The sequence below is a fragment of the Microtus ochrogaster genome, unplaced genomic scaffold, assembly GCF_000317375.1.
Source record: "Microtus ochrogaster isolate Prairie Vole_2 unplaced genomic scaffold, MicOch1.0 UNK16, whole genome shotgun sequence".
Taxonomy (NCBI): domain Eukaryota; kingdom Metazoa; phylum Chordata; class Mammalia; order Rodentia; family Cricetidae; genus Microtus; species Microtus ochrogaster.
In genome coordinates this window covers 1,439,706-1,455,555 of record NW_004949114.1, presented here as the reverse complement: position 1 = coordinate 1,455,555, position 15,850 = coordinate 1,439,706, and the positions used below count along the sequence as shown (strand labels likewise).

At 49.1% G+C, this 15,850-nt stretch overlaps 2 protein-coding genes across 2 annotated transcripts in view; one reads left to right on the top strand and one right to left on the bottom strand.

The window, feature by feature from the left end:
- The window catches only part of Dnaaf5 (dynein axonemal assembly factor 5), a 41,334-nt gene extending 37,704 nt beyond the window's left edge, over positions 1 to 3,630 (bottom strand). The window contains exons 1-4 of the mRNA XM_005367093.3: positions 2,961 to 3,630; positions 2,223 to 2,407; positions 695 to 819; positions 133 to 251 (exon numbers count right to left, since the gene is read on the bottom strand). Of these exons, the coding sequence (XP_005367150.1) occupies positions 133 to 251; positions 695 to 819; positions 2,223 to 2,407; positions 2,961 to 3,537 (1,006 nt within the window). The 5' untranslated portion in view covers positions 3,538 to 3,630. The remainder of the gene's footprint in view (positions 1 to 132; positions 252 to 694; positions 820 to 2,222; positions 2,408 to 2,960) is intronic.
- Positions 3,214 to 15,850, top strand: part of Prkar1b (protein kinase cAMP-dependent type I regulatory subunit beta) — a 141,477-nt gene continuing 128,840 nt past the window's right edge. The window contains exon 1 of the mRNA XM_013353799.2: positions 3,214 to 3,261. The gene's annotated coding sequence lies outside the window, so the exon portion shown is untranslated. The remainder of the gene's footprint in view (positions 3,262 to 15,850) is intronic.

The window sequence follows — 15,850 nt, the reverse complement described above, 5'->3', positions numbered from 1 at the left end:
CTGTGATCTCCAAACTGGCTCACAACTACTGGGCCCAGCAGCGCCTCAGATACCAGTGCCTTCTTCAGGACCAAAAACAAATGTCCTTCATGGGCCTTCCAGCTGCCTTGTCCCCCTAGCAGGGGCACTCACCATGTTCAGGGTAGTGGGGAGGAGGAGGCGAAGCAAAATCCAGCTTGTCCTTTAGGTCTGCCTCATTCTCCTCCTGCCATTTCAGCCCGACCTTCTCCCAGAGGCTGGTGGCTGTCTGCCTGCAACACAGCAAAACAGGAGCGGCAGTCAGGTCTGGGTGCCAGAAGACCCCTTTCCACGAAGGTCTTGATCACAGACACATCAGGGAAACACCTTCTGGGCTGGGGAGCAGGGTCAGGTAACAGGCATCACTTGGCAGGAGTGGCCTGACCAGCTCTACATGGTGACAATACCAGCCAAGGGCCTAACGTCCACCCACAGACCCAACCTAAATAAGAAAGAGGTCTTAGCAATCAGAGATAGCTCATATGACACAGAACCACACAGCACACAGAACAAGGAGAGAGAGCAATTTCTTGTGGCTCCAGCTTCTAGAGCAGAGAAACCACCACCCCTGTGGTAAAGCAACGGAACAGAAGCTCTTGCTGCAAATCAGAGTGGCTCCAGAGGGGTAGGGGCACCACTTGACCCACACTGCCCAGCTGCTGGGTGAGGTACTTACCGGACCTCAGGCATTTCGTCGCTGAAGCTGCTGAGCAGCAGAGGGCTGAGTTTGTGGAAGAAAGAGTAGCGGTCACGAAGATTCAGCAGCCAGCCCCCCACCACCGAGGTCACGGCCTGCCGGACCTGCCACAAGACAACAGAGAAGCAGCTTCACTTGAGAGTCTCCAGGAAAGGCGGTTCAGAGTCCTGAAATAGGTGTAGGCAATGAGGTCCAGGGCTGGTCCCCAGCCCTCTGACAAATGAGAGGACCACTGAACCTTGTGACACCCACTAGCTCTGTCCTCTGTGGACTCACTGTGCACCGCCCTCCCCCCCAAGACAGTGTCTGCTGTCTTCTGTGCCACCATGGTACCTGGGTGTTTTTATGGGCTGCAGTGACAATAGTAGAGGCTACCTTATTTGGCATGTGACATGAATCCACGAGAAATCTTCAGGAAGCAAACTTGGGAAAGAAAGATTAGACCTCACCAGGGTTTAGGCAGAGATATAGCTGGAGAACTGCTGCTTGCTGGTCAGGGTTTCTTTCTTTCTTTCTTTTTTTTTTTTAAACTTTCTTTAACTTTATTTCATATGCGTTGGTATAACGATGTCCGATTCTCTGGAACTGGAGTTACAGACAGCTGCAAGCTGCTATGTGGTTGCTGGGAATTGAACCCGGGTCCTCTAGAAGAGCAGTCAGTGCTCTTAACCCCTGAGCCATCTTGCCAGCCCCTGGTCAGGGTTTCTGTTTGGGATGATGAGAACTGGGGTAGTGGTGACAAATGTGACAGTGCTGTGTGTGTGGTGTTGGTGACAGAACACAGCACCTTGCACAACTTAGCACATGCTTTACAAAATTAAAATAAGCATGCATTTAAAAGACTAACCATCGTGAACGGGTAAACTGTATGCATGTCAACTATGACGCCACAGAGAGACATATAAATAAACCAAGCCATAGGGCTGTGCTGGGAGCCTGGGGCAGGACTTGGCCGGGGCACCTGCAGTGACACAGCCTACAGCAGGGGAGAGAGGGTGCCTGATGCACTTCATCACAGGGGAGGGGACACGGCTACCCGGATACAATTTGTCAGTCTACGGAGAGTTTGATCGTTGATATGAACGGCCAAGATGGAGACAGCTTTCAGTTTCTCTGGGGGTGGGGGCTGAGGGCTGGGGGCTGGCCACTGTCCCTCCTCCCACCTACCCAGAATCCTGCGCTATCCCTTTCTGTTTTTCTCTACCTGGACAGAGATTGCATGCCATCAGTCAGTCCTCTTTATAGGTGATATTACCATAAGCCCCTACAGCCTTAGATCTGAGACATGCCCGTGAGTTGGATTTTACCTTCATAAAGCCAGTGCACCCCCTACATCTGTAGGCCTCCTGTCTGCCAGCGTCCTCGGCTGCTTCCAAACTCCCCAGCACAGATTACCCTGCTACTCAACCTCTACCCTGCCCTTCTTTGCACTGAAGGAGGAGCACATGAAGACACTTTCACTAACAGCACGTGGTTTCTATACTGTAGGGCAGTGACACCCCATTACCTGAGGGACGTCATCGAAGAGTCTTTGAGCAAAGTGGGAAAGAACGTCATCCACGGAACTGCCATTGCCAAACTGGATCACAGTGCCCGTGGCTTCGATGACGGCCACCCGGACCTTCCAGTGCTGGTGGGAGATGGTCTGCATCAGGGGGCCTATCAAGGACTCCGACTGCATGTGGAAGTGCTCTGTGGGACAGGGAGGCTGCTGGTTATCAGATACAGTTCTGTGGCCACCGTCGTGCCTGCCATCTCCCGCTGAACGCTTCTAAACCAGCCCCTGCTAGCCTCAACTCCCACATTCCCGCTCCAGGCATCCAAGTGGACAAGTACACGTATTTCACAAGGTTGCTCCCTCCCGTCCAGACTTCCAGTTTAACCATCAGCACTAGGCAGGACCTGCTATTTTTTTTTCCCCCAAACTCTAGCTCAGAAGAAAAAAAGAGAAGACTCTGATCAAGTAGAGCTGTTAGAATGTTGGGAATAAACTAAAGGGAAGTGAAGAGAGGCAGCCTCCTTCAATCTAGGAAGCTAGAGATCCAAGTCAGAGACACAAGAGACACTGGAACAGAGAAACACACATGCACAAAATCAGAAGGCTGAAGCAGACTAAGTTTGATGCCAGCCCGGGCTCCATGGTGAGATCTCATCTCCAATACAAAAATCATCACACGAGGGAACTAACCAACTTTAGTTAAGGTCCCGGCAATCTGGGTACCCGCGGAAGGGATCCGACGCTTACCAGGAGTGGCCCGCGCCAGAGCGGCTGCGCACTCGCAACTTTCGCGGCGCACCGCGGCGAAGGGGTCGAGCAGCGCGCCCCGCAGCGCGCGCACCGCGTCGTCCAGGTGGGGTGCGAGCGCGGCGCCGCCAAGGTCCACGGCCAGGCGGAGCAGCTGCACGAGGGCGAGGCGCAGCTCTTCGCAGGGCTCCGGCGGCAGTCGCGCGGGCTCGGGTCGGGCCAGGCGCGCGGTGAGCGCGGGCACCAGGCGCGGTAGAGCATCGCGAGGCCGAGCGGCGCGGCGCAGGCCTAAGTCCAGCAGGTGAGCAGCGAGCGCGCGACAGCCCTCGGCCGGGTCGGTCAGAAGTCGCAGCAGGCGCGGTAGCAGCAGACGAGCCCAGGGGCCCTGAAAGGCAGCAGAATCCACGCCGGGCCGCACCGCCTCTTCCAGGGCGTGCTCCAGAGCCTCCAGCGCACGCCGCCGCCCCAGCTTACTCTCGGTCTCAAGCCCCGGCAGCAGGCGGCCTAGCGAGCGGCTCAGTTCCGCAGCCTCAGCCGCCTCGGCGAAGTCCGAAGCCGCCTCCACTGGCGTCGCCATCTTGTGCGCGTTGCCTGTCTCCAAGGGAACCGGCGCTAGTACGATTGTGGCTGCACGCTTTACGGCAGGACTTCCGGCGGACTTGTCTGCTCGCGGCCGAGTGCGTGCTCCCGAGTCGTGATGCGGGGGGAGGGGCAGGGAGTGAGGGGCAGGGGGCGGGGCCAGGGGAAGTGGGCGGAAAATGGGTTTAGGGGGCGGAGTAAGTGGCAGGAGGCGGAGAGAGGGGGCGAAGAGGAAATGTTATTGGCTGGGTGCAGGGGGCGGGGCTCGAGCCTGGGGGCGTGGCAGGGGGCAGCAGGCTTGGCTAGGGCCTCGGGAGGAGGGGCGAAGGGTGAGGCGTTGGGGGTAAGGGGTAGTGTGCGGAACCAGGAGGTGATAGGCGGGACGCGGGCCTTTTGGGAAAGGGGGTAGAGTAAAGAGTGGGGAATAAGGGGTAATGGGAAGGGTAAGAGCCGGGTAGGCGGAGCGTAGGCTTTGGGGGCGTTGCAGGAGGTGGCAGGCGGAGCGCGGGGCTCTGTGGGCGGGGCGAAGGGGAAGAGGGGCTTAAGGGAAGGGGCGGGGCAAGGGGTAGTGGGGTGGGTAAGGGGGAGGTGGGCGGAGCATGGGCCGCTGACCAGGGTCAGTAGGCGGAATGCAGGCTGGGGGAAAGAGCATGAACCCCGAGGGTGGGGTGGGGTCTGAGTAGGGTGAAGGATGAGGAATGAGGGGCCTGAGACAAGGGCTGGTAGGTGGGGCGCAGACTGGGCGTGGATAATGGCGGGGGGCGGGGCAAAGGGTGGGGCTGGCCTTTCTCTGAGTCTGGAACTTAACCCTAGTGGCTAAGCTTCCGCGTACCTGAATCTTCAGGTTCCACTTTCCCCTTGATCCCTGGGTACCGCAGGTGAAAGCACATTTGTCCTAAGGCGGCGGAAGGTCAAGCTAAGCTTATTTTGAATGGCTTAGACGTGGGTGATCCTTACTGGGTTACTCAAGGGTTCTTGAGAAGTCAAGTGTGCATCTGCTGCTTGGATCCTCCCCAGTTTAGACGTGTAGTAGTAGCCTCGCTGGCTGGAGGGTTTTAGGATAGGGGTGGTATTGCCAGTGGGCCCCTGCTGGGCCCTTCCTAATTCTGGCCTTGAGCCGAACTCAGTGCTGTAGCCTGGCTTTCCCAGTAAGCAGAACGTGCGTGCGGTGGTTGCCCTGGGCAGCGAAGCACCTCACATCTGAGAACAGGCCTGTGACATAGGGATTGGGCTTTATAACAAATTTTGCCCGTCTTTTTGGCAGTTGACATAAGTTTTGTAGAAAATTAGTGTGAACAGGTTACCCTTAGGTGTTTTGAATGTGATGAGAAAGCTTAGGGGACCATGTAAAATGGCTGGGGATAGCAAAAGAGTTGTAAAGAGAGGGGGTTGACTGGGCAAAGGCCCTGTGTTAGGTGTTGTGGACTGAACTGTGTCCCTCTAAATTTGTATGTCAAAGTCTTAAGCCTAATCCATCAGAATGTGACTGTTTAGAGATTGCATCTTTGCAGATGTCAACGCTGAGGCATAAGAAGTGGGGAGTGTGGGATAAACATACAAGCTGTGTGTTTACAAGGACTTTGTGAATGTAAATTGGGCAGGCATCTAGTCCCGGACAATTCTGTATTCTGTCAACTACGTTTTAAATAAATGCTGATTGGCCAGTAGCCAGGCAGGAAGTATAGGCAGGACAACCAGACAGGAAGTAGAGGTGGGGCAAGGAGAACAGGAGAATTCTGCGAAGGAGGAAGCCCATTCCTCCCTAGTCCTGTCCAGACACTAAAGAACCAGGGTGTGACCTGCCCTGCTGAAAAAGGTACTAAATCATGTGGCTTACATAGATAAGAATAATGGGTTAATATGTTATCAGAGTTAATAAGAAGCCTGAGCTAATGGGCCAATCAGTTTATAACTTATGGAGACCTCTGTGTGATTTCTTTGGGACTTGTCGGCTGTGGGAACCGGGTAGGACAGAAACCCCAACAAGCAGGCCCCTCATGTTACAGACATCAAGCCCAGGTGGAAGCAGCCTTCCCAGCCTCCTGGCAGACTCCAGCATCTAGGTCTTTGAGAGGTAGGGTCTGCCCTGGAAGCTGAAGTTTATGGTGCTTGTCTGTGGCCGGGGGAGCTCTGAGGCGAAGGAGAAACATAGAAGTGTCTTGTAGGGAGCAAGGGGGTGTGCAGGGCAGCCAGGAGGGTCTTGGTCTCTCTATAGAGGATAAGGAAGATGCTTGTGGAGCACTGGTAGCCAGTTCTGCACTTCTAAGGATGACTGTGTCCGCTGTGAAGGTTGGGCTGGGCCAGCAGGTGTGGCACGTGGAATCCTGTGAGCAGTAATGAGTTCACCTTTCCTGTTCCTTCCACCTAAATACAACCTAAGCAACAGTCAATGTAACAGTCAATGTAACAATGTAACAGTCAATGTAACAGTCAATGAGGAAAGCACTTGAGAGGTGAAAATAAGATACACTGGCTCAGAACTAGAGCTGTGTCCCTGGGTTTCCTTACTCTCTGATATAGAGTTCTGGGGCAGGGTCCCAGAGAGGTCTACCCCACGCAGTGGCCAACAGATACAGGTAAGTCTTCTGGAAAACTCCTTCTCTCTGGCCAGTGGCAGGAGAGACCTAGAAGAGTGCTCCAATACCATTCCACAGTCTATCCCCCATGACAGTGTCAGAGCCCCTGCAGGCTCGCCTGACCCTGCTTGCACAAGGGGTACCAGTAGGGACTGCAGAACAGTGTTGAGGAGCTGCCTGGTAGCACAGAAACAAAAAAAACACGTTCCATGTATCCTCAGCAGGGTGGACCCTGGAGATGCACCTATCAGCAGGAACCGAGTGGCCCCACCAGTACCAGAGAACCAAGCAGACCAGGAGAGCAAAGGAAGGACTCTGGAGACAAAGCCAGTGTTGGAACAAGAGGCCACAGAGTCAGGCCAGATTGTCCATGTCACATACATCCACACACTGGCATCAGCAGCTGCCTGCTAACGTAGAAGATTTAAATAGAACCAGGAGTCTCCAAACAGAATAGCCTAAATGTCCGGCATACATTTGAAAAAGACCGCTTATCATTCCAAGAACATTCACAACGTGAATGTAAAAAGGCTGCTCACTGAAATGGCTGCCAAAATGAGCCATCTGCCAAGCACTTGTCGACAGCCATGAAAATCGCTTTCAAGAAGTAATTACAAGAAAAAGTGATTACAAACTCGTTTAAAATTGAAAAAAAAAGATTAAGTTAGCAACAAAAAAGAAATCATAAAGCGCTAAATGGAAATCACAGAGTTTGAGAAAACAACCAGAATATCACTGTCCATCATTAGGAGGACATAGTGGTAGACTGGAGAGGGAGTGCGAGAACTTTCGTGGATCTGAAAAACAAAGAAAATAGTACAACGTGTAAACCTAAGCCAAGTTTGGCAGTGCATGTTTGAAATTGCAGTGCTGGGGAGGCTGATGGGGAAGGATGGAAGATTCTGGGGTAAGATCTGATCTAAAAATCCCTGAGCCTCAGAGATCTGTGGGATAATTCTTATCTCATCAGCATCCCAGAACAATAAGAGTTGTGGGGCTAAAACATTTAAGGCAGTAATGACTGAAGACGTTCCCAGATCAGCAGGCAAGCTCCCGCGTATGATAAATCTGCCAGAAATGCATACCAAGGTATATACATACATTATAATTAAACTTTTACATCTTTATTCTGTCAGTGTGCGTGCATATGCATTTGTGTGTATGTGTAGGACAGGCTTTCATTCTGTAGGTTAGGCTGACCTGGAACTCAAGATGTAAATCAGGCTGGCCTTGAACTCAGAGGTCTGAGGTCTGCACGCCTCTACCTCCTGAGTGCTGGGATTTAAGGTGTGCACCAGTGCACCTGTCCTTATCTGTGTTTTTTTTTTTAGATTTATTTATTATGTATACAGTATTCTGCCTACATTTATGCTTGCAGGCCAGAATATTGCATATGGTTGCGAGCCACCATGTGGTTGCTGGGAATTGAACTCAGGAACTCTGGAAGAGCAGTCAGTGCTCTTAACCTCTGAACCAGCCCTCCAGCCCCCCTTATCTGTGTTTTTGAAGCAGGATCTCACACTGTGGATTGCCCTTGAGTTTGAGCCAATCCCGCTCAGTTTTCCAAGTGCTAGGATTACGGACATGAACCATCACACCTGGCTTTAATTAGACATTTGGCAACGAAAAAAAAGAAAAACCTTGCCTGTCAAAGAGAAATGACATGTTGCAGGTAGAGGAGAGGCAGTCTCAACCAGATCTGGCTGCTCCTCTGAGGCTACAGGAGCCAGAAGGAAGGGCACAGGATTCTTCAAGCTTGTAAAGAAAACTTAACTGTGAACTCTGTCAAGCAAAATGTCATTCAGGAATGACAGAGGAATCAAGAGGTTCTCAGGAAAAAAGGCGAACCAAGAGAAGATGTTGCTACAGAACTTCCTGTAAGGGGTGTTCAAAGGAAGTTCTCTAAGCACAGTGGAAGCAATCAGAAAAAAGCTGGTTTCCAGACAGCTGGGGAGCACGTTGGTGTGCCTGGTGCATGGGGAGGCCAGAGGAAGGCACTGGATCCTCTGACACTGGGTGGTTGTGAGCCATGTAGGTGCTCATGTTTCCAGAGAACCCAGTTTCTCTGGAAGAACAATACTATTAAGCATGGAGCCATCTCTCCAGCCTGTTACTACTTTCTAGGAGCAGAGAAGCCCTTTGCTTTCACAATGTGAAAGCTTAGCTGGGTGGGGTCATCCTCTGAGTGCATCCTTCCCTTTGTTCTTGTGTGGTTCAGCCCTCTGGCAGTGCCTTGTCTGTAACAGTAAGCTTCATAATGGTCTCTTCCCATCCCAAACCATGCATTATGTATTTCTACCCCACTCAGCTTTATTGTAAACCTGCATAGATGTTACTAATAATAAAGACACCACAGATTCAGTGTTGTGTTCTCTTGAAATGTCCTCTGCCAAAGAAATTAGTTCATTTTAAATTTATCCTTGAACTGGGCCTTAGCAGTCTGCTTGACTCTCAGCCCTGTTTTCTTCCAGGCTCCTACTATATCTGCCCAAACAATGCCACTAACTGGGGACCCAGTATTCCAGTATCAGAACCTATGGGGCACGTTTTCCCCCATTTAAATCACTGCAAGAGGCAAATGTGTGTACACATACTTGAAAATGCCCATACACAGACTGTTCTCATTGCTGTGACCAAATGCTTGACAGGAGCAGCTTAAGGGGAAAGGGATCTATTTTGGCTCAAGGTTTCAGAGGTTTGGTCTATATGTGTTTGGACCACTATGGCAGCAAGGATTTATGATAGAGGAAATTGCTCACCTTTTGTTGATCAGAAAGCAGAGGCAGGAGAAAGAAGGAAGGGTCCAAGGATCTGTGCCCCTAGTCCCACATCCTTGTTTGTAGAACCTCTCCAAATAGTACCACCACCTGGGGACCAAATATTCAAACAGGAGGTCGTGGGAAACATTGCATGTGTAAACCAGAACAGAAGCACTTGTTGCCTTCTGCGTAGTGATGTCAGTGCATCCTCAGGATTCTGCTCATCAGAAGGCCATTTAGCTTGATGTTTTGTGCCTTTATCTGCTTGAGCCACCTCACTGGTCCAAATATGTTAAAAACAACAACAACAACAACAACAACAAAACCCCAAAAACTTAGCAGAGCAGTTGTTGTTCCTCTGGAAAACAGTTAAATCAAGCTTTCCATCCTGCACGTGGGCAAGCAGCTCCATCCCTCGTGACACACAGGACTGAATGTGGTGATTGGGCCAAAGACATTGTAAAGTGAACTCCATCAAGTGCCAACTGTGTGATGTTCTGCTCCACGCCGAAACTTGAACTGTAAGAACATAGTGGACAACAGGCAAGAGTGGGAAAGGTGCGTCACGGAAGCATGAAAATAACCAGGAGGGGGGCCTGGTGAGATGGTGCAGCAGGTAGAAGTGCTTGTCACACAAAACCGAGGACTTGAGTTTGATCCCTGAACCCCACTTAAAAGGCTGGATGTGGTACCATGCATCTGTAACCCCAGGGGTAAAATGGGGGTTGGAGACAGGAAGGTCAGCTGGAAACTCACAGACCAGCTGCAGTGGAGTACACAGCTACTGGTGTCGGTGATTAAAGTGCAAGGGCCACTAAGATGGCCCAGCAGGTAAAAGTGCTTGCTGCCAACCCTGATGACCTGAGTTCCACTTCTAGGACCCACATGGTAGAAAGTGAGAACTGATGCTCACAAGTTGTCCACAAGTTATCCCACTGCCCAGAGGCTGAGGCAGAAGGATGGACTGCTGCTGGCCTTACTCTCTCCTATGGTGCACTGTGAGACAGAGAGGAGGGGGTGCTAGAAACACAAAGAAATGAGATTTAGAATTTAAAAGCTGCTCATAGTGCAGATCACACCCCAGATTTTAAAAAAGGTTTATTTTGTCTGTTTTGTTTGTATATGCATATGTGTACCCTGTGTGTTCAGTGCCCTTGGAGGCTGGAAGAGGGTACTTGATCCCCTGGAACTGGAGTCACAGTAGTTGTGGGCTGCCATGTGGGTGGTGGGAGCTGAACTAAGGTACTCTGCAAGACCAGCCAGTGATTGTAACCACTGAGCCATCGCTCCAGGCCTGTCCCTGATGGTTTCACTGACAAGAAGTTGAACATTTAATGAACAACTACAGTCAAGAAACCTGGAGGGGGGCACTTCCCAATTTGTTTCATGGGAACAGCATCACACCTGTGATCTCAAAGGTAATAGGATGTAAGAGAAGTGCTCATGACCTCTTTAAGTGAGCACAGACGTCAAAATCCTAAAGAAAACCCTAACGAACTGAATCTAAGATAATACTTTTATAGAAAGGGTAAGACATAATCAAATTGAGTTCATCTCGTGAGTGCAAATTAATAAAAATAACTCAGGACTGGGAATGTGGTAGAGTGCTTGCCTAGTATGCATGAAATCTTATATTTCATCTCCAACACTACTTATACAAGGACTTTGGTGCATGCCTGCAATCCCAGTACTCAGGAGATGGGGGCAGGAGGATCAGGAGTTCAACGTCATCTTCAGTGACATATTAGGTTTGAGGCTAGCTTGTAATCCATGAAACCCTGACTGAAAAAAAAAAACTTTTTTTTTTAAATTTAAAAGTTGGAGAAAATAAATGATTCCATAGATGCTAGCAGCATTTGGTGAAATTGACACGAATAAACTTCCAGTTAATTAGAAATGGAATTGACGTAAGTCAGATCTACAAAACTGTCTCTGAAGTGTATTTGCTCAAGTAGCCAGCAACAGTCCCCTCCTGCATGTGGAGTCTGGGCTGGATTCCAGACATGCCAGTGGAATGTGGAGGGAAGAGCATGCCCAGCCGCTTGCAGCCCTCGAGTTGAAGAGATCTGGCAGCAGCTCCAGGTCCATCAGAACAGGTGCACCAAAGCCCCCAAAGAATGGGGTTACAAGGAAGACATCTTGCTGGAACTCTCCAGTGCTGCTGCAGCCTGCCAGATCTGCACTGAGCCTCTTAGAATGCTGCAGTCCAAATCAGCATCGTCTTTGGAGGAGGGACCTGCCTGCCCTGATCCTCCCCCTGGGCTGGGTTGATCCCTCTGTAGGGATAGAGCGTACTATGCGCGCAGGTTTGTTCACCTGTTGGGATATAGGTTGCGTTTGTCTTTTGACTGCTGTGAAGAAACCCTTTCCAGAATAGGAGACATGGGCACTAGGGTGCAGCTCATTGTTAGGGCTCTTGTCTAGCAGTCCTGCAGTGCCAGAATCAGTTTACAGCTGTGAGACATCAAAAACCGCAGGACCGCCTTGACCTCTAGCATCGCCCTTCTGACTAACCGAAGTGAAACCTGAGAATTGAACGGATATTTGCACAACCATGTTTGTTTGCTTGATTTGGTCTCGGCAGATAGAACGCAGGGCCTCACAAACTACCTAGTGCTCTGTCCCAGAGGCACACCCACTCCATGCCCACGCCACGCCCACGCCATGCCCTTTTTCTCAGGCGCATTCATTATTCACGAATAGGCCAAAGACGAAAACAGCCCAGATGTCTGTCATTGGTAAAAAGACACAATGTGACCTGACACACAGTATGAGTCAACCTTAGGAAGCGATGGCTCATCTTGGGTGAGCCATGCACAGAAGGGTAAGGCCGTGAGTCTACTGACGGGAGCACACAACGTGACAGACTTGGTACTGTGCCCCGGAGTTGTCGTGTGTTCCATTGTGGGACAGATCAGTCATTTGAGGAGGGGAGGGCAGAATGAGAAGGGAAAGGACAGACAGGTTGGAGGAGGGCAAATGTTTTCTTCCTAAGTCTGATAGGTCTTAATGACCTCCCAACCTCTAAGACTTAGGGGTTGGCTCTGAGTTTATACCTTTTTTTTTTTTTAATAAAATGTGGGGGGGGGAGGGCGCAGCATGCATATGATGTTCAGAGGACAAATTTGGGAGTCAGTTCAAATTCAGGCTTGGAAGCAAACACTAGCCACTGAGCCATCTCAGCAGCCCTACGCTAAGTTTATTTCTTAAATATGGAAAAATATAGCAAGAGCATCTAAATTTATTCTGCTTAACTCTCTGCATTGCATATATTTTAAAGTCCCTTAAAAAACAGGAAAAGGGGGTTTTCAAGTGTCTTCCAAGAAGTATGTCATCTCAACCAATAAATAGATTTTTGGCAAAATTAGCTCATTCATTCATTTATTGTTTTGCCTGACATATATTTATGTGTGTTGTGGGTAAGACACTTCCAGGTGTTCAGCTAAGACCGAGTGAAAGATGAGTTAGGGTTTCTGTTGCTGTGAAGAGACTCTTACAAAGGAAAGCATTTCATTGGGGCTGGCTTGCAGGTTCAGAGATTTAGTGCATTGTCAGGGCAGGAAGCATGGTAGCATGCATGCAGACATGCTGTTGGAGAGGCAGCTGAGAGTGCTACATCTAGATCCTTTGACACCTCGAAGTCCACCCCCAGTGACACCTTCCTCGAACAAGGCCACACCTACCCCAACAAGGCTACACCTCCTAATAGTGCCATTCTCTATGAGCCTATGAGGGCCATTTTCATTGAAACCACCACAGTGAGCCAAAGCGGATGCTGCTTCTCCTTGATTTGGAGAGTTGCCAGCCCAGCGTCCACTGATGGGGCATACGGACCACTCTCCTCTGGCTTTGACACAGCCCTTGAGTTCCTCAGCTGTCAGCAGTGCGATTACCAGGAGACCTGAGCAAGAAGACTAGATGCTCAACTTTCAGTCCCGAGGCAGGGAGGGAGGGGCTCAGGAGGCCCTATCCCTGATTGCTAGGGGGAGTGTCTCATGTGGTCTCACTCCTTCTGAGGATTTACAGGCTGTTACGGATTACTGAAGGCAGTTTTGGTCTATCTTTTTCTCTGAGGACAATAGTGATGGTGTCGTGCCTTCTGAGTTGCCCGTCCTCATGTAATCCAGTTTCAACCACTGCGTCACTGAAGTAGACTTGGATGAAATTGTTGGGCCTATCTGTCATTGGTATCCTCTCTGGAATGAATAGACAGACATATGTTCATCTCCCTGGGAAAAGCCACACAACAGATGACAATGGACAGAGAGGTAGAATCATTGGGGGCAGGACAGGCTCTGTGGATGGGGGAAGAGCACGGTCTGTGACTCCTGCAGAGCAGTGATCGGGAATGGTGGGGTAGAATGAAGGCTGCTGCCATTCACTCAGGGGGTGGGGATGCTTGGGCTGAAGCCCATGTGCAAGTGTGGTGTATCAGAGTTATTCTGTGGGTAACTGGACCGAAGGGGAGGAAAGTCGTCACAGGGCTGGCAGGCTCTGGTGCCAATCCTGAACAGATGGAGAAATCCATCACGGAGACAGAAACACTGGCAGATGACCAGGGCTGCAGGGGAAAGCACATGCATGGTTGGGGGCAAAATGAGCCTAAAGTAGGTGGTGGCAATTACGTAAGGCTGCTGTTTAGTGAATCACCCATCCCAAAATGTTGACGCTCACAGGGAAAAAGAAAAAAAGGAAAAAAAAATACACTCTGGAGATGGCTTCATTATTTAATTCATGCAGGACTGTTTCATCTTTTTAAATAGCAATATAATAATATACAATAACCTCATGAGCTCTTTGTTATGGTTATTTAGCACCCACCCAGTGTTACTTGCTTCATGCATTTTTGCCAAGAAGGTATTGTAAACACATCAATGGCTGTGTTGGCTTTTGTGTAGAAAGATGCAGGGCTGCATAGTCATTGCCGTGCTCATGATGGCCAGTCAATGGGGACCACTAGAGAAGGCAAGCTTTGCATTCGTACTTTAAAGAGGATTTTTATAGATCGACTTCCAGAGATGTCCTGCCTCCCCCTTGACAAATCATACAACTGGGTTCTTGGGTGTGTGTGCACCCATGCCATGGTGTGTCTGTGTGAATCAGAGGGCATTTTACAGGAGTCAGCTCTCTCCTTGGGTCCCAAGGGTCAAACTCAAGTGGTCAGGCTTGGAGGTAAGTGCCTTTATGTGCTGAGACATGTTCTCACCATGTTTTCATATCTCTGTTTTTGTTTTTTAAAGTAAACTCAGGTCCTTAGGCTTGCAAGGCAAACACTTTTACTGACTGATTCGTCTTCCCAGCCTGTTTTTTTTTTCATTTAATAAGTGAAAAATGATGTCTCTGTACATACTGCTCTTGCAGAGGGCTGGAGTTCCCCAGTACCCACATCAGGAGGCTCACAAATGCCTGTTAACTCCAGATCCATGGAATATGCCTTTGTGGGTGCTACACAAGTGTGCTTGCACACGTGTACATAGACAAACACACACACACACAAGTTAAATAATACAAATAACTAATACAAATACAAATATACATTTGAGACTGGGTTTCTCTGTGTGGCCCTGGCTGTCCTGGACCTCCTTCTGTAGGCCAGACTGGCTCAAGCTCACAGATCCACCTGCCTCTGCCTCTGGAGTGCTGCTAGGACTAAAGGTGTGCATCACCACAGCCTGGCAAATAAAATATTTTTGAAAAATGGTGTCTCTGCAGATTTCATAGGTGTTTTTCTCATATTCAGGAAGTTTGAAGATCTTTCTATGGATGCATATTTTATATATAGGCTTATATAAACATTTTTTCTTTCTTCTTTTTTTTTTTTTTGGTTTTTTGAGATAGGATTTCTCTGTAGCTTTGGAGCCTGTGCTGGAACTAGCTCTTGTAGACCAGGCTGGTCTCGAACTCACAGAGATCCACCTGCCTCTACCTCCCGAGTGCTGGGATTAAAGATGTGCACCACCACTGCCCGGTTATTCTCTCTCTCTCTCTCTCTCTCTCTCTCTCTCTCTCTCTCTCTCTCTCTCTCTTTATATATATATACATTTTTTTTGAGAAAGAGAATATCTTCTTATATAACCTTGAATGCACACTCCTGTTATTTCTATTTCTATTATAGGCATGAACCACCTTGCCTAACATAGTTTGGGGATTTTGTTTGCTTTAAATCATGATCTCTATAGCTCACATTGGTCTCAAGCTTGTGATCCTCTGTCTCTGCCCTCAAAGTACTGAGGTTACAGGCATGTGCCACCATACTCTGATTGGTCTGTCCGTCCTTCTTTCCTTCCTTCCTTCCTTCCTTCCTTCCTTCCTTCCTTCCTTCCTTCTTTCCTTCCTTCCTTTCTCTCCTTCCTTCTTTCCTTCCTTCCTTCCTTCCTTCCTTCCTTCCTTCCTTCCTTCCTTCTTTCCTTCCTTCCTTCCTTCCTTTGGGGGAGGACAGGATTTCTCTTTATAGCTTTGGCTCTCCCAGAACTTGATCTGTAGACCAGGCTGGCCTTGAACTCACAGAGAACCACCTGCCTCTGCCTCACAAGTGCTGGGACAAAAGGTGTGCAACACCACTGTCTGGTGAATAAAATTCCTTTTTAATGTATAAGACATTTTACTTTCATATACAAGATTACTAAGTATTACACTTATGACTTCTGTAATATGTTTAGAGATTCCTAGTGCAACATTACGAATTTTCTTAGTCTTGTGTTTTTTATAGTTTAAAGATTGTTTAACATTTTTATTCACCTGAATTCTGTCTGGGGAAGGAACAACATAGGAATCCCATTTAATGTTAATAGCTTTTTTTTTTTAGTTGTTTTCAAACTATATCTTGAATTCCTATTATTTTTATTAGTATTTTTTTTCTTTTTTCAGTGCAGGAGATGAAAACCAGGACCTTGCACATGACAGGCCATTGTTCTATCTCTGAACCACACTTCAGCCCCTCACTGGGGGATGCTAGGCAGGTGCTCTACCACTGAGC